The sequence below is a fragment of the Oryzias melastigma genome, linkage group LG19 (genome assembly GCF_002922805.2).
Source record: "Oryzias melastigma strain HK-1 linkage group LG19, ASM292280v2, whole genome shotgun sequence".
NCBI lineage: Eukaryota > Metazoa > Chordata > Actinopteri > Beloniformes > Adrianichthyidae > Oryzias > Oryzias melastigma.
Window position 1 is genome coordinate 6,460,328 of NC_050530.1, and position 18,776 is coordinate 6,479,103.

The 18,776-nt window shown below is 39.3% G+C and overlaps 1 protein-coding gene across 1 annotated transcript in view; it reads left to right on the plus strand.

The window, feature by feature from the left end:
- The window catches only part of atrnl1b (attractin-like 1b), a 71,822-nt gene that overhangs the window by 3,107 nt on the left and 49,939 nt on the right, over window positions 1-18,776 (plus strand). Inside the window, exons 2-17 of the mRNA XM_024284499.2 lie at window positions 3,482-3,565; window positions 4,731-4,844; window positions 5,006-5,134; window positions 5,332-5,540; window positions 6,127-6,301; window positions 6,814-6,901; window positions 7,189-7,450; window positions 7,837-8,014; window positions 8,090-8,244; window positions 10,156-10,240; window positions 10,324-10,526; window positions 10,602-10,720; window positions 10,899-11,031; window positions 12,999-13,186; window positions 15,352-15,565; window positions 15,650-15,841. Coding sequence (XP_024140267.1) covers window positions 3,482-3,565; window positions 4,731-4,844; window positions 5,006-5,134; window positions 5,332-5,540; window positions 6,127-6,301; window positions 6,814-6,901; window positions 7,189-7,450; window positions 7,837-8,014; window positions 8,090-8,244; window positions 10,156-10,240; window positions 10,324-10,526; window positions 10,602-10,720; window positions 10,899-11,031; window positions 12,999-13,186; window positions 15,352-15,565; window positions 15,650-15,841 — 2,528 coding nt within the window. The remainder of the gene's footprint in view (window positions 1-3,481; window positions 3,566-4,730; window positions 4,845-5,005; window positions 5,135-5,331; window positions 5,541-6,126; window positions 6,302-6,813; window positions 6,902-7,188; window positions 7,451-7,836; window positions 8,015-8,089; window positions 8,245-10,155; window positions 10,241-10,323; window positions 10,527-10,601; window positions 10,721-10,898; window positions 11,032-12,998; window positions 13,187-15,351; window positions 15,566-15,649; window positions 15,842-18,776) is intronic.

Genomic DNA, 18,776 nt, shown 5'->3' on the forward strand with positions numbered 1-18,776 from the left:
AAGTGTCCAAGCACAAATATTGATAGAAATGTTGGCCACGTTATACGTACGACTAAGACGCACATTGCCCTGTATTTTAAGTCCGTCCAAGGCTTAAATTGTTCATTTGTTTCAGATGCCAACATCATTAGATTCAAGTCTCACTTTAATGTACAGTAATGTTAAGTTGAGGGCGTGAGGGAGCTGCAAGCTAGCAGGAGGGCAGTAAACAGAGAGCTACAACTGGTTGGACCACTGGGTCCTACAACTCGGAGGCGAATTTCTCATGAATTACTGCTGCTCATCCAAAATGATTGAAATGGACCCACTCTGATTATCTTTAGAGCTCTGTTAAGGCATTCACACCCTCTCCTGCTAGTTTACAGTCGTACAGTTTGGAGTCAGAGGCCAGTTCAGATGAGGAAAACGTAGATGATCTAGTTGTCCAGAAACAAGTTAAATTGGGAATCTGTGGCCTCTGTAACAGCAACAAGAGTTTTCAAACAGCATTTTTTTTCTGATTTTGATTCACAACAATTTGAATAAATAAATCTTCAGAAATTTTAAGCTTATTTTTTATAAATATGTCTTCTATTATCAGAAAAATACCAAAAGAACATGTTAAAAGCAAAATTTTCATCTAAGTGGGTCTTAAAATTATGCATCATATTGAACTAATTTGTTGCAGAATTGAATGCTGCATGACTTTTTATTTTTAAGATTTGTGCTTTAGCTGTATCATATTTGATGCTTTCAGTTTTGCATTAATTCATCTCTCACAGATGAGTGCAATCAATCCAGATCAATACACAAATGTTGGCTCTTTCTGTCTGTCCACAAGTTCAGCCTACAAATAAATAGGAATCTGTAGCGCAGTGTTGACAGGGGCTTTCTAGTATTTGCAAAGACTGCAGATGAAATCCATAAACATAATGTTTTGCATAAGCTCCTCTGCCCACATGGTAATGCAACATTTTAAGCCTCCCATTGGAAAAAGATGTTGCATCTCAAGAGGCTAACCTCAAAAATAAACAAAGAAAATCAAGTTTTCCCTTTAAAACGGATTAAATATGTTCTAATTGACTTAGGTATTTGACCATAGAAAATAGATGAGTGTGCAAAGCATTAATAGGAAAGGCAGGGCAATTTGACAAAATTAATAGATTTTCAAGTTAAACAGTTAATATGTTCAGGTTGATTGGAGTTCGTAATGGTCTTTTGGTGCACTCAGATAGCTCTGTGGCGCAGAAACACCTTAAGCTCGGTTCCATATGTGTCTGAGGTTTGACGGTGTTAACATATTTATAACAAACCCACTTCCCCTGTTTCTCACCACGCTCTAGAGAGCCTGCCATGTTTCTGTAAAATCCCTGAGAGGCTTTATATGAAACAATTATTCCGATTTGATCAATGCAACATGTGCTCTGACATCAGCGCATTTGTTTTATTAGACACATCTGAAGCAAGCAGAACTTTTTTTGTGTGATTTCCAAACATTATTTGGCCTGAGTTCATTTTTTTTTGCTTTACTTTCTTAGTAGGAATATCTAGTTAAAACTACTTGCAGTAATGACACATCAGTGTTGGTAGAGAAGGCCGATTTTCTAAGAAAACAAACACGTTTATGTGTGGATTTGTTAAACTTTTACTTAGAAAAACAATAAAATATTTTAAATAAAAGGCTCACTTCAAAAACACTTGAATTTACTCTCATTGTAAAATAGTAAACGTCAATATAGAAGTCTGCAGACCTGTCTAACTTTAGTTGAAGAATCTAAAATACAGAGGCCGTAAAGGGACAATAAAGTTAAAAACAAAATTGAAGTAAAACAATATATATTTTTTTGGGTTACTTCCAGTTGGGTTTTCCTGGTGCGCACAGGAAAGTGACTGGTGCGCACGGGATAGTGACTACTGCGCACGGGATAGTGACTGGTGCGCACGGGATAGTGACTGGTGCGCACAGGATAAGTGACTTGTGTTCACCAGTTAGTGACTTGTGCTAGCCAGATGGAGTCTTGTGATGACCAGATAGTGACTTGTGCTAGCCAGATGGAGTCTTGTGATGACCAGATAGTGACTTGTGATGACCAGATAGTGACTTGTGATGACCAGATAGTGACTTGTGATGACAAGATAGTGACTTGTGTTCACCAATAGTAACTTGTGACGACCAGATAGTGACTTGTGATGACCAGATAGTGACTTGTGATGACAAGATAGTGACTTGTGATGACCAGATAGTGACTTGTGATGACAAGATAGTGACTTGTGTTCACCAATAGTAACTTGTGACGACCAGATAGTGACTTGTGTTCACCAGATGGTGTCTTGTGTTCACCAGATAGTGACTTGTGTTCAACAATAGTAACTTGTGATGACCATATAGTGACTTGTGTTCACCAGATAGCGACTTGTGCTAGCCAGATACTGACTTGTGCTAGCCAGATGGTGTCTTGTGATGACCAGATAGTGACTTGTGATGACCATATAGTGACTTGTGATGACCAGATAGTGACTTGTGTTCACCAATAGTGACATGTGTTCACCAATAGTGACTTGTGTTCACCAATGGTAACTTGTGATGACCAGATAGTGACTTGTGTTCACCAATAGTAACTTGTGCTAGCCATATAGTGACTTGCGCTAGCCATATAGTGACTTGCGCGCACCATAGTTACTGATTTTTGGTTGCTTACTGGTTACAGATAGTAATCAGATTTTTTTTACTTACATTTTTAGAATTTCCTTTTTTTTTTTTTTTTTTACTTTAATGTCCTTTTAGGGAATCCAAAAGACCCACTTCTATCACCTTTTGATCCGTTTTTAAAGTTATCTTTTAATTATGATTTTGTTGTTTTCAGCCAAAATCAAATCCTGTGTCTTTTTCTTGGACATAGTTTCTGCAGAGCGGCAGTAGTTTATTAGAAATTCTCCCCTGAGTTGTGCTGCGTAGTAAGCCTGCCCCCTTTCCCCATCATCCCTTCATTTACATGGAGTGAAGCAGGGAGCTTGTGGCTCTCTGTTTCAGGTCCTACGTCACTCATACAAGCTTTTTCTATCGGCTGCTCCTGATTCACAACAATTTGAATAAAGAATTAGTCCGAAATGCAATTTTTATCCTAATTTTCTTTAAATTTTTCTTCCATCATGAAAACAATGATAATGTTAAAAACACAATTTGTACCGGAACGCTTTTAAATTGAGCAGAGTGGGTCTTTTAATAATGTTTGATACTGTTAATGATGCTGTTTTTAGAATAATACAGAACTATAACTTAGGTAAACATTAGGAAGTACGTGCTATCCAAACATGTCAGTGATAACTCAAACAAGCAAAGTTGCATCAAATATTCAACATCCAACTGTTTGCTGGATATAACTTTCAGCTACACTCGTGGCAAAGTCACCCTAACCACGGCAGTAACCGTCATTTTCTGTCAAGCTTTCATGTGTCAACTGTCAGGTTCTGAGTCTATAAGGTTTGTTTGTTTGCTTTCCAGGCTGACCGAACCATCAGGATACCTCACAGACGGTCCCATCAACTACAAGTACAAAACAAAGTGCACATGGTTAATAGAAGGCTAGTAAGTATTTGATTCTGCTGAAGTGTGAACAGACTCCTGCAGTTCCATCCAGCTGTTTAGTGACTTTGTTGAAGTAGTTTTCCTTCACAGTTCCAGTTGTCATCTTGAAGGCTCAGCGGCACGTTTCAGCGTTATTGCTGCTTTTAGTGGAATATTCTCATTAACCAGAAACTGGAAGATTCCCCTACGCGGCTTGATTGCTTTTAATTGCCATGGCAACAGCAGCATCCTCAGAGACTCGTGCTGTTGTGGAAAGAACATTTAGTCACATTCATATCCTGTGGCTTTGTGGAACTGAAGCATCCACTTCTAATGTAGTTCTGCTGTGAGGTCCTGTTTTAAAGCTAGTTTGTTGAAAATCATTTTTAATATTATTTTACAACTTTAACTTCACTTTCACTTCAAAAAGTGAAATAATTTCTGTTTTTTTAGCAAAATAAAGCAGCGGTCAGTCATTTTTTTTAATTCTTGCATGTGAAGTCTTATGTAATTTGTTTCAAAACTGTAATCTATTACAGATTACTTGTTAATGCTGTTCAAATGTAATCTCTTACCAACATCACAGTGTGTTGCACAAGTTCTGTATTAGTATGAGTAACTTTTTCGTTGCACTTGCAGAAGTAGAATATGAAGTTACAGATGTTCCTCAAAGCTGTTCATATTTAGCTTTTTGGTCAAGTGAAGCAGAGGAAGCATATTTGGTAGATCAACTTGATCATCTCGACTAGATTAGACAATTACAAATATTGGTTATTTATTTAAATAGGAAAATTGAGCAAATAATTAGGAATACATTTAGTGTTCCTGAGTCTGTGAAGCTAATAGGAAATGTTTCTCAGTAATTTGAGATAAAGTACAAACATTTTTGGACTAGAAGTGGATACTGATGCACCTACAGTCCTCTTATGAGAAGGAATCATTGGGAATACATGATATTTTACATTTTTTCCCACCAAGCACTAATATTTGTTTGAAAACATTTAATTTCGGTTTCAAATAATATTGGTCCCGATTTAGCTCCATAGACTTATACTCAGAAAAATATGGTTAAGCAGAGAAAAAAGTTGACCATGAAGCAGAAAAAGTTTTTTAATTTGCTGGTGAAGTTTGGAGTTTGTGGTTAATCTGGAATGGAAGTTAATTTCTTCTCCCCCTCTTCTTTAAGCCCCAACGCCGTGTTACGGCTACGCTTCAACCACTTTGCTACCGAGTGCAGTTGGGACCACATGTACGTCTACGACGGCGACTCCGTTTATGCTCCGCTGGTGGCTGTTTTCAGGTAAGAAAACTACAGTAAAATCATAACGATTTATACCTCTACAGATGACCTCGTATCTTTACATTTTAAGTTCATGTTTTGATGGAAGGAAGTTACATTTTTATCCATCTCTGGCTGGATTGTTATTGTATCTGTCGTGACGTGGGTGCTTGCTTCCACAGCGGCCTCATCGTTCCAGAGCGCCGAGGTAACGAGACGGTTCCTGAAGTCGAGGCGACTTCCGGCTACGCGCTGCTGCACTTTTTCAGCGATGCTGCCTACAACCTAACCGGATTTGAAATATTTTACTCGTGAGTAAAACATTAAAAAATAAAACAATGTAATAGGGAACTGAAGCAGGAAACCAGTTCCAGAATCAAGATTAAATGTTCTTATCTTGGCGACCTAATTCTGCAGCATCTTCAGATTAGATTTAAAGTTCAATTTTTCACTTCTGACTTTTCTCTTTATATAAGCTAATTTTTTTTTTTTTTTTTTTTAACCCCAGGATCAACTCTTGTCCAAATAACTGTTCCGGACACGGCAAGTGCACCCCGGGTAACTCTGCCGTCAGCAGAGTCTACTGCGAGTGTGAGAAGTACTGGAAAGGCGAGGCCTGTGACATCCCCTACTGCAGGAACAACTGCGGGAGCCCCGACCACGGCTACTGTGACCTCACAGGGGAGAAGCTGTGCGTCTGCAACGACAGCTGGCAAGGTAACACCAGAGCCACAGTGTTTATGTCTGTCATTTTTTAAATTCTCAACACGATTATCCCAGTAGATTCTGAAGGAGAAAAGCGGCTCATGCCGCTTTTCTCCTTCAGAATCTACTGGGATAATCGTGTTAACAGTTGAAAAGTTACAGTATTTTGTGTTTAATAAGCTTGAAATATATGTAACATAGATCATATTAATGGGAATAATATAAAAATCCAATCCCAGATTGAGACACATCAGGCTTGATTTCTGATCACCTGATCTGATCAGTGGATCCTTACAGATCTCTAAAAGCTTTGTTGTCCTACCTGCAGTAAACATCGGAGTTTCAAACACAAGCTAGTTTTATTGGAGCTGATGAACCTTAAAACATTCTTAGTACAAAAGACATTTGAGGATTCATAAATCTACAAAAATACCATAAAAAGTCTTTGAAAAGGATGTTATATCAGACAGTGTTTGTACAGTATAATAAAATAATTCTGTCAGAAAATCTGTTTGAGTTTAGCCTAAAAAAAACCCAAATAACCCATTTAGATTCTATTTATTAACCATCCACTCTTTCTGTCGTCTGTGTTCCGCAGGTCCAGATTGCTCTCTAACGGTACCGTCCACCGAGTCCTATTGGGTCCTCCCCAGCGTCAAACCCTTTGGCACCTCATTCGCCAGAGCTTCCCATAAGGCCGTGGTGCAGGACAAGGTCATGTGGGTCGTGGGCGGATACACGTTCAACTACAGTTCCTTCCATATGATCCTCAAGTAAGTCTGTGTGCTGAAATCCAGACGGATTCTATCATGAATGAATCCTGTAAGAAGTCCTGAACACAAACGGGACAAACGCTGCTAATTATTTGAGATGTTTTTTAAATAAATCAATCCCTGGGCAAAGGAATAAGTGTGAAATCTTAGCAGATTAATAGATGTGAAACCTGCCAAACAGAACTAATTTTAGAATCTAGAAATATCTCCAGTAGATAAAAATTGCAACAGCAACTCCCACATAGATGGAGGAGCTGTCAGGGTTCTGCCACTGAGTCAGTTTAAACGTACGGCTTTGTTCCACCGTTCATACAGCCAGGAAGTCTGTTTTGATTCACTTTTGAAGCAAAAATGGAGGATTCTTCGTGTTCTATAAACTCCTGCTAAAGCTGCACTTATCCACCGGGAGTATGCATCTGGTTTCTTTGGTCAAATATTAAACCAGATGATCATTAAATCCCAAAATCAATGAGATTCACTTGAAGTGTCACAACTGCTGCTTCGCTCCGCAGCTACAACCTGGAGAGTGGAGTCTGGACCACAGTTCCCATCGGGAGTGGACCTGTGCCAAGATATGGCCACTCACTCGCAGCACATCAGGTACACACACACACACACGCACAAACACACACACGCATGCACGCACGCACGCCGGCTGTTGAAAGGAAACAAACCCAGAATGTTTTCTCACAAAACAGGAAGCTCCTGCCATCTAGAGGAAATTCCTCATTTCCAGTGAAGGCAAATGTCATCACTGAATAACAATCGGTGCTGTTTAGTGAGCTGGAGTGTTACTGATTTTGGCACCATTGTTGAAAAATACTGATAAATAACAATTTTTATAAGTTAGTGTGAGCGAGCGCTGCATTCTGTCTTCTCCCGTCCAGGATGACATCTACATGTTCGGGGGGAAACTGGAGGCCGGCTTGAGCAACGTCACGGACGAGCTGTGGGTGTTCAACATTCCCAACCGGACGTGGCAGAGGAGGAACCCCGTCGTCGGCTCGCTGCCACAAGTTCAGGTCTACGCCGTGGAGGGACACACGGCCCACTGCGTCCCGCTGGACAGCGGCGACACGGTCATGCTGGTCATCTTTGGCCACTCCCCCATCTACAGCTACATTAGCTACGTCCAGGAGTACAACCTGCGTGAGTCGAGCCTCTCTGAAGCTTTCAAATCTTAACGTTTACTCGTTTACATTTTTTCTGTCAGTCCAAAAGCAAGATTTTCATTGTAGTGGTTGTTAAAGTACTCTAAGATGAGGCTGACCGATGTTTCTGTGCTGCTGTTTAGATCCTGTTAAAAACTGTTGTTGGGCCAGAATTTCCTGATTGCAGACAGTTAATGTGGGAATCGTTCACTGAACTGAAAAACGGTTTAAGCTTCACATCTGAAGTCATCTGTTCCTTCTTCTTTATACGCCCAAACAAGCCTGTTTGTATAGCTTCCTTCTGCTCCAGCTGCTGTTAAACAAACACAATGATCAAGAAAATCTCTTTCGGTTTCAAATGATTTAAAGATTTGTATTTTTTAGGGACCAACACATGGTCCGTGCCTGAGACGAAAGGCGCCGTTCCTCTGGGAAGTTACGGCCACAGCAGCACGCACCACGGCGGCAGCGTCTACGTTCACGGCGGCTACAAAGCTCTGCCCAACAGCAAGTTTGGCCTCGTGGATGACCTGTACAGATACGACGTCAACACGCGGACATGGTAAATAGCTGGGACCACTGCCAGCACTCAAGTTCATGCTGTTCATGGCGCCCGCTTCATGCTTTAACCTTCCAGGTTCATCTTGAAGGAGAGCGGCTTTCCGCGCTACCTGCACTCCACTGTGCTCCTCAGTGGAACTCTGCTGGTTTTTGGTGGCAACACGCACAACGACACGTCACTGAGCAACGGGGCCAAGTGTTTCTCTGCAGACTTCCTTGCTTATGACATTGGTAGGTGTCCTGTGAGGGCCGGTCTCCTGAACATTATCATCCACTTTTACATGATGTTTTTAGGCTTTCACCTGGGTATACGGTATTACCATGACTAATGAAGATCGCTTTATTTTATTGTTATTAATGGCCCGGTGTTATCTTACGCCCATTTCAAACTATATATCATATATTTAGACAAAATATATTTTTATGGAGAATAAAATATTGAAAGTTATTTAAGGTTTAAGTTGATTTATTCTGGAATAATATTCCTGCCTTTTTATTATTCATAATTATGTAAAAAGTTACAGTTTTCACGTTTTACTTTTTATACCTTTTTGGACTATTTTGGCAGTTACTAAGATCTTTTAGGCTATTTTTGGAGTTTAGCTAAAATTGTTGCTACATGTTAGCTGTTTTGGCTAATTTGCCTTTTTTTATGTTTTTTAGGTTATTTCGAAGTTTAGCTATTTTTTCAGCTGCATGCTAGCCATTTTGGCTAACCTGTTTATTTTTTAAGGTTTTTTAGGCTAATTAGGCATGTTGCTAATATTTTAGCTGGCTTTCAGCTTCAGTGATTTCAGCTTCAGTGATTTCAGTTTCAGTGATTTCAGCTATCAGCTAAAGCGTTTTTAGCCATCAATTTCAGCATCTTCAGCGGCCAAATCCAGCTTCCATCTATATATATCTATTTTATGATTATGTGCGGCTGGATGGGTCAGTGGGCTAAGTATAGGGTGTGCACCCAGAAGCCCTGGGTTCCATTCCCAGGGTTGTCCATCCAGATTGGGTCCTTATTCAAGACCCTTGATGCTGCTGCCTAACTGGGTCCCTGTGCCCCTCAAGTACAGGGTTGTGTCAGGAAGGGCATCCGGCGTAAAAACTCTGCCGAATCACTGATGCGAAACAGTGGGTGCTGTTACGCTCTGGCGACCCCAAATGGGATAGGCCGAAAGGTGAACAGCAACATATCTAGTGGAAAATGACTTTTGACCATTGGGGGCGGAGACAGAGGGCTGCGTTGGCTTTCTTCTGATTGTACGGCGTTATTTATTAGTCAAAAATGCGTCCTTAAATTCTAGGCGTTTCCATTTCTTGCGGTCACTTTTTCATACATCAGAATTGATGGGCTCTCCTTCATTTACTTGGAACCTAAAGTTCTCCTAAACTGTGGAAGTTGTGTTCTTTTAGACACGAGTCACTGGTGCACAACTTTGTACGATTAAGTTCACGTTGTCAACTTGTGTTGCGCTAAATTCAAGAAGGATTTAAGATAAGTTGTTTAACACCAGGCTGCAACCAAGTTGCAATACAGATTACTTTGATTATTTGATTATTTGATTTAGATCGTTTTTAATATCGTTATCGCACAAAATGAAAAAAACGATATCGCAATATGAAAATTCCCATATCGCCCAGCCCTAGTGACAATGAGATCTTCTGACTCCATGGATACACACACACACACACAAATCAGGTTATTCAATTGAAATCTTTTTTTACTGTCCTAATAGTGCTGAAGTACTTAAGGATCTTAATCTCTGGATGCATGCCAGTTGCATTGTGGGAGCAGTTTAAAAATCATGAGACTTAATTCAAACCGACGAATCGGATCTCAGAGTCCAGACCTAAACTTAACCAAAGCGTATGAAGGTTTTAAGCAGAACTTAACTTCCTGTGCCTGCAAAAAAAATCAAGAAGTGATCAGTTATGAATGGAAATAAATATTGTAACAGTATATGTGTTATTTTTTTTTAAGATTAAAAGATAAAAAAATTGTCAAAAAGGTTTATTCCAGATCAACAGATGTTTAGAAGTTCTTGGTTATGGATTTTTTTTTTTTTGCATATTTGTTTTAGTGTTCAGACTTTCTCCACTTGCAAAACAGCTGGAATTGCATTTTCTTGCGCTTCTCTATTTTGCTTTCAGCCTGTGATGAGTGGAAGCTCCTCCCAAAGCCAGACCTGCACCGAGATGTCAACCGCTTCGGTCATTCGGCTGTGGTCAGCAATGGGTACGATCTCCACAGATAACCCATCACATTTATAAAGCACGCTTCTGTTCTGCTGGTGTTTACTAAACGTTGTTTTTGGTTAGGTCCATGTACGTGTTTGGGGGTTTCTCAGGCGTGCTGCTCAACGACGTTCTTGTTTACCGGCCTCTCAGCTGCCAGGCCTTCTCTGCAGAGGAGGGCTGCCTGAAGGCTGGACCGGGGGTCCGCTGCGTCTGGAGCAGGGGCCGCTGTGTCCCGTGGGAACCCAGCAGCCCCAAGCCACCGCCTCTCTGCCCTCTTAAGCCCGGTAAAACCACCTGTTTCAGATGTTTTTGATCAGTTTAAGGATGTACGCATTTATCTGGTTCTCCGTGTCTTTCAGCCTCAGTGGATGAGTGGTGCTTCAAGTTCTCAGACTGCAGCAGCTGCACAGAAAACACCGTCGGCTGCCAGTGGTGCGACGACAAAAAGTGCATTTCTGCCACCAGCAACTGCACCTCCGTGAGTGTACCAGCAGGGGGCAGCAGAACACCTTACATTCATCTTTCTAAAAGTCACACAAATACTTTCAGGGGTTTCAAATGTGCAATTTGTCTTAGTTATATCTCCTCTCTTACAGTTTGTTTATAACTCAAAGGTTTAAATGTTTCTTTTTTTTTTGTTTTCTGCGCTCCCACAGGGCGTGACCAACTTCACCGCATGTCCAGTGAGGAGCGAGCAGACATGCAGCAAGTTTGCCAACTGCAACCTCTGCTTACTAAATCTTAACTGTCACTGGGAGCAGAATCTATCAAAGTGCCAATCCATGCCTGGTAAGCAGCAGTCTTCCATTGGATGATACGGAGACTTCCACTGAAAACTTCAAGAAGAAAACTGTTCTTGTTGGATTATTCTGATGATGGAGGACATATATTAAGTTAATTTCTGTGTTTCTTTATTCAAATTGTTGTGAATTAAGAGCAAAATAGTTTGAAAAAGATTGATTTTGACTTTAAATTGACAAAAATAAAACGATTATTAAAAAATGCTTTTTAAAGTAGCTGAAAAATGATCAGAGTGAGTCTTCACTCGGGCTGCCACGATTAGTCGACTAATCAACGACTGATCGACTATTAAAATTGCTAGCGACTAATTAAATAGCCAATAAGTCGTTATTTTTTATTAAATGGAGTCGAAAGATAGTAAAGTTGAAATTTATAATGACATTCTGCTAGCTTTTTGGACTAGTTTGGCTATTATTAAGGTTTTTTTAGGTTATTTTGAAGTTCAGCTAATATTCCAGCATTTTGGCTAATTTAATTATTTTTTTATTTTTTTTATTTTTTTTTTTTTTACTTTTTTAGGCTAATTTTGAGTTGAGCTAATTTATTAGCTACATGCTAGTTTTTTTTATCTAATTTGGGCTTTTTTTTGTTTCAAGGCTATTTTGCAGTTTAGATAATATTTCAGCTACAAGCTAGCTATTTTGACTAATTTAATTTTTATTTTTTTTATTTTTTAGGCTAATTAAGAGTTGAGCTAATTGATTAGCTACAAGCTAGCTATTTTGACTAATTTAATTTCTTTTTATTTTTACTTTTTTAGGCTAATTAAGAGTTGAGCTAATTGATTAGCTACAAGCTAGCTATTTTGACTAATTTGGACTTTTAAAAGTTTTTTAGGCTTATTTGGAGTTGAGCTAAATTTTCAGCTACATGTTATCTATTTTTGCTAATTTAGGCTTTTTTCCATTTTTTTTTTTTTTTTGGCTAATTTGTTGTTAGCTAATATTTTAGCTGCATGCTAGCTGTTTTGGCTAACTTAGTCTGCTAAAATATTAGTTAAATGCCTAGCCTAAAAAGCCTAAGTTAGCTTATGCGTTTTCAACTATTAGCTTGAGTGAGTTCAGCTATCAACTTCAGCATTTTAGCTATCAATTTCCTCATCTTCAGCAATCAGCACTAGCATCTTCAGCGGCCAAATTCAGCTCACAGCATTCACACTAGTATTATCCCAGGTAATGCTTTATATCTAGTTTTTAGTTAGTTTAAAGCTATTAATTGTTAAGATGTGTGTTTTATATCCAGTTTGTGCTAGACCTGATTATTTGACAAATGGGAAAAAATAATCGGTGATTAGTCGACTATTGAAGTAGTTGTTTGTGGCAGCTCTAATCTTCACTATTTAATGCAGACGTGATCATTTTATTGATTAATACTGCCATACTTATTGAATTCATTGCTTGAACAGATATTCTAAAAAGTTTTCCCATGACAGGATTTGTTCCACATTTACAGAAAAAAAAAAACGTATTCAAATTGTCATCTTGACGTCCTTTATCAGGTCTGCTCAGTTTACTTCTCTGCAGCTTCCTCCCACCCAGCCTGCTGTTGATAATGGCTGAATGTAAAGACATAGTGCTGTCACTTGATCCATACTTTGAGCTCACGAAGCCTCGTCGCTTCAGGGCGCTGCAGCAGGAGCGGCTGCCAGTAGTGCTCGTGTGTTAGTGTGGATTATGGATGCCTGAGAGGCTGCTGCTGATCGTACACGCAGAAAAGCATACATCCTCAGCCAACAGCAGCTAATTATATTCATATGGAATCAGTCACAAACTTAAAAACTGTTTGAAATCGTAAGTCCAGCTGTGGTTTGTTTTTGTTCTTTTCTTTGCTGCCGTTTTATAACAGAATAATCCTAATCTACTCGGTGGATTTCTTTTCTAGCCGTCACAGTGGGTTCTTCTTCACACTGCACTTATGAGATGTTCTGATCTGTAGCCGGTGGTTCTCTGTTCCAGCCCAGCAGTGCAGCGAGGGCTGGAGTCAGGTGGGAGAGGCCTGCCTGAGGATCAACTCCAGCCGCGAGAGCTACGACAACGCCCAGCACTACTGCAAGAACCTGAATGGGAACATCGCCTCGCTCACCACCAACAAACAGGTGGACTTTGTGCTGCAGGAGCTCAAGAAGCTGCAGCAACAGGAGAAGGTAAAACAGAGAACAGGAAGTTATTTTCTTCAAAACTGACTTTAAAACATTTAGCAACATTTTATTCAAAGGGATTTACAAAAAATTCATACAAAGTATCTTGGAGATTTGTAAAAGAAAAGATAAAAATTCTCTAAAAAGTGCAAAATTATGATGCAAAAGTTCACTTTATTGCAAAATAATTAGTTTGTGTTTACTAACAGACTTCACAGGCTCTTATTTCTGTCTGACTTGATCAATACTATCAGGGTTTTTTCAGCAATATCCTCTCATGTTTTTCTAGTATTGTGTGGAGTCTCAGTTTGTGCACATCATGATTAGTAATCCGTCAGAAGGTTTTTGTAATTACAAAGATTGTTTGTTAATGCAAAAGTCCTTGAATAAGCATGTATTGTGAAAACAGCTTTAAAGTCTTGCACTGAAAGACAAAAGTGAAATCAACTGATTCCTTTTGCGGCCTTGCCTTTATGAATTTGGTCTCACTACGGTGGCCCTGAAGTACAAATCACATTAAAAAATCACTCAACACAAAAACATTTGAAAGATCACGACAAATAAAAACAAAAGAAAGTGGTAAAAAAACATTACATTTTAGAAAATAACATAAAATAAAAAAACCCAAAAGTAAAAAAAAATTAAAAACATTTTGGGAAACTAAGTAATTTCCTGAAATCAAAGTGAAATGTTAAAAAATTGAAGCAAAAGAAAAAACTGGAAAAGGTATTATGGGACATCACTGATGATGACGTTTGAAGGATGTTTTTCTTGAACTCTGGTAAAGAGATGAATAATCACCGAACTTCTTCAGTGACAGAAGTACAAATAAATATCTGCTGTTGGAAAGCATTGCCTGACAAATAACCTGTTAAAAAAAAACCAAACGGCGTCAATCAATCAGCGATAAAACCTTCCTTCTCCGGTTTCTTATTTTGTTTTAGTTTTTAGCTTTTCATTTTGAATTTTGGAAATTACTTTCATTTTCTAAAACATTTTTTTTCTTTTCTTTTACTTATTATTGTTATTATGGTTCTTTTACAGCAGAATTTCCCTGTGAGGATAAATAAAGTTGATCTTTTATCATGAATTTTGAATCTTAACATTTTTTCAATTAAAAAAGTATTTTTTTTCACCATTATAGAACAAATTAATGCAAAGCTGCTTTGATGGTTCATGTTGAATCCATGAAGTGTTGCATATAAGCATAAAACTGCTTTTCTTCACCTCAGAATCTGCTATCCGATACGATACTGATATTTTTTTTAAGTCTTGGCACCCAAAAGTCGACATTCATTTGCTGTCATAGTGAACATGTGGCATTACATTTTACAATAATTCAAACCACAATAAGTTGCCAACTTTTCATAGAAATTTTAAAGAAATTACCCCTCGAAGTACACGGAGCTTCTGTTTGTTTTTTAAGTTAAACAATTTTTTGAAACCTTAAACATCAAAAAATTAGTTAGAGCTGCTGCTGGCTGGAGATTCAGCTGCCACCGGCCTATGGCTGCCCGGCAGTTGCCTGATTTTGTGATGGTTGCTGGACTACCACAGCACTACCTCAAAATGTCCCTGGACAACTACTGACCGATGTCAACCTACCCCAGCCACCGTGGCAGTTCCTTAACGTCGGGGCCTTCAAAGTCTTCAGTGAAGGCCTAAAATTATCTGAAAATAAGTATCTAAATCAAAGAGAAACATTATTGTCCAAAATATCTTTTGGATCTTTCCAACTGGCTGCGCTGCTGTCAGACTTTTTTTCACACGAAAGTTTTTAACCAATCAGATTTTAGCCCTCTGTTGTTGCTAGGTTAATGAAAGTCTGCCTTGCACTCATGCAGTCGGTCCTTCCGTCTGCACTTCCTGATTTGCAACGGCTTTCCATAAAAACACACTTCTGATGAAACCATACCAATATATGGATTAGACATGTTTACTTTAATTCAACCAATCAGAATTGGAGTTAATGTCAGTAGATTCATGAGTGTGAAAGAGGACATATTGACCTCTGGATGGTCAAAGATCACGCTAACAAAAGCTAACTTCTTCTGTATGTCAGGCTGTACAATAGCTGCACTTGTTTTGGCTTCTTCTCCATGTTAGGTTTTAGCGTCACATTCTAGCGCTTTCTATCATGGATTCTCACTCTAGTCTTCTTTGCTCCACAGCGGCTGTTTCCATGGGTGGGGCTAAGGAAGATCAACGTGTCGTATTGGGGCTGGGAGGACATGTCTCCCTTCACCAACAGCAGCCTGCGCTGGCAGCCCGGAGAGCCCAACGACTCCGGTTTCTGTGCCTACCTGGAGGAGCCTCAGATTTCAGGCCTGAAGGCCAACCCATGCACCGCCACCGCCAACGGCCTCATCTGTGAAAAAGCCATCGGTGAGAGACGCATTCTGAATCATAGATGCGCTTCACTTTATAGAGAGTTCTCATTCCTGCTCTTTTTGGGGGGGTTCTTCACAGGAAACTCCAACCAGAACAGCCGTCCGTCCTGTAAAAAGCCCTGCTCGCTGCACACCAACTGCAGCAACTGCACCAGCCAGGGCACGGAGTGCATGTGGTGCAGCAGCACGCAGCGCTGCGTGGACTCCTCTGCCTATGTCATATCCTTCCCCTACGGCCAGTGTCTGGAGTGGCAAACGGGAGATTGTATTGGTGAGTGGCTTATTGAACCGAATCTAGATGAGTTTTCTTGGAAGTCTATGGTCTGGCTTTGCGGCGGCGGCGGCGGACAATAAGCTCTCCTGGACTGGCCTCTGCGAGCAGTCAATATTCATCACAAGGAGAAAAGAGGTCTGAGGAAGAAAGTGGTTTAAAGTAAAGAGGTGTTGGAGTCGGAGGGAAAATTGGATTAGTTTGCTGTGATTGGCTTTGGAAGTTGTTTTTGGCGTTTAATGGCCCATTACTTTTGCATATAATCTCTCACCCAACTGCTAGATTTCCCCGATGACTGAAGTTCAGCGGCGTCCTTTTAGCTGGATATTACTAGTTCTGCATCAAGAAGCCCAACCTGCTCGCCAAAACAGAAGGTTACAGGAAATGATGATGATTCTTCTTATTGAGGAAAGCTTTTTTATGCGCTGTAACATGTTTTTTGACCTACTGTAACTCTTTGACCGTTTATGTGATCAACATGAATCAGCTGATCCTGTTGAAACGGTTGAGACCATGTTTGATTAAAAAAAAAAAATACATTACGATATGAAAAAGAGTATATCATGATATACATTCTTTTACATCACAATAACGATATATATCACGATAAAGTTTATTTTCAGTTATTTTCTTAACTATTTACTATTTACTTAGTATTCTGACCATATTTTTTGAAGTAACATGTACCTGAGTTGTCAAAAATGATTTTTTTTTGAGTGTACAACAATTTCAAGTTTCTTAGCAGGAAACACATTTTTGTGCTAAAGTTCAGCAATAAAAAAATAAACAAATTGTAACGATAGAAGAGAAATGGACACTTTTTTATCACCTACATTAAATGTATCGTCATATCTCTAGCGCTACGACTGCGTATCGCCGCCACTACTCTGTTTCTTGAACTATAAATTGCATCGGAGTGTTAATAGGCAGCAGCCAAAAAAAAGCGCATCAAAGAAGAAAAAAGTCATATACAAGTCCTACTTTTGGGAGAAAAGTGCAACGCTTAAACAAATCTGCCGTTATTAATGCTGCGTTCACACTGAACACGATTCGTTCATCAAATTCGATGTTCAATTCTTGTCATAAAATGTTTTCTTAAACTTGGTGCTCCACATGAGAGTGGAAGAAGCTACTGTTAAAGTGTTTTACCTTATCGCTACATAAAAGCTTTAATTTTGTTTCTTAATTACAATGCATGGAAGGTATGGATGATGAAGATCAGGTTTATTTGTTTTGAAGAGCTCTACCAAAGCATTGGTGAACACGTCACTATGTCTGGGTTCATGACATCATTCAGAGACTTATTTTTTTGGTGATATTTACTGTCAACTGTTTGAATGATGGCGCTTTCAGCGGTACTTCCATGTCTCTGTAACCCAGCTTGATGTCTTGCTGTCCCACTTATGTCCAAAGAAAGAAAAAATAAAACAATAATAATAACGTCTTGATTCAAATAAGGGTGTATTCGGACTGGGTACAGTTGGTCAGCTTAAAGTGAACCAGAGTTCGTTTCTTCTGATAATCCGGAACAAAGTTTCAGTCTGAATACATGCAAGTGGACTCTAGTCCGGGACCAGGAGCCGCTCTTGAATCCATCTTTTGAGGTGGTCTCTGTTAGTTTCCAATCGGACTGAACTTTAAGATTCCTCAGTCTGAATACGGTCCAATCTCAGAGCAAAACAATTGGACCAAAATGGCCACCGTAGCCAGTGGAGCAGCGATGTAACAGCAACTCATTAAAATGTGGTCGATCCGGACCAAATTAAATGGACTCGGTCCCGAACAAATCATTTCTCCAGTCTGAATACACCCTAAGAAAAATGAAAATATCAGTTTGTTTGGACTGATAAACTCAACTACAGTGCCCACTAGTGGTTGTTAGTGGGAAAATAACAAATACTTGAGCCAACTTTTCCACCAGTGAGTCGCTCCTGAGTATAAGTCGCACCTCTGGCCAAACTATGCAAAAATACAGCAACTTATACTCCAAAAAATACAGTAGAACAATTTTATTTTAAGATAAATTAATTAAATATCCATTTATTTCTTGAATTTCCTTCTAAAACCTTTTTTTTTTTGTTATGAGAAACAGTTTTAAAAGATCTCGTGATTTAAAGCATCAGATCTAAATGGTTTATAGTTAAGTTTCCTCTTAAAAAACTTAGAGAGTGCAGTGTTTTATCTGCAAGCTCTACTTTCCAGCTCAGCTCACTTCCTCAGAACAGATCGGAGGTGATAAGGTGTTACTGATCCTACAGCCATTATCTCTTTCTGTATGACTCTGATTCTTAATAAGGTCTCTTATCGATTTCTGATCAGCTTATGAAGCTCGGGGAAAACGCAAACAGTCCTCAGATTGTAAAAACGCTGCAGCATGAAGCAATAGAGGCAATAAAAACAATAAATATTGTGTTTATTGCTTCTTTTAGTGGTGGTCTTGGTAAAATAACACAGAGCAAAGAAAAAATAGCATTAAAGTGTAAAGAGACTGATGGGTTTATGTGAGTTTTTTCAATGAATGGTCTATTTTTGTTGGTTTCTGAGGTTGGCTGCTGTGCTGCATGATGTATGAATTATTCCCACAGTTGTGTCACATTGAGAAAACATCTCAGATCAGTTTAGCACGTAACCAGTTTTGGGAACCCAAGAGTGCTGTCTCAAATTCATTTGTGTCTGCTGCCGTTGGGTAATTCCCAGATTCTGCTCACTGAGGATATTTGTCTTGAGGAATTAGTTTCTCCTGGCATGAAGGACAGGGAAGGTTGTTCTATAAATTCTCTTTGTACTTCTCTGTCTGTTTGTTCTGGTCAACGAAGGCCAAGCAAAGTCTCACTCGCTGTTTGTCTTCAATTTTTGCACCTTTTCTTGGTCGTTTTGTTCAGTTTTTGTGCACAAATTCGATTTTTAACCGCAAATTTGTACAGTGGCCTTTAGA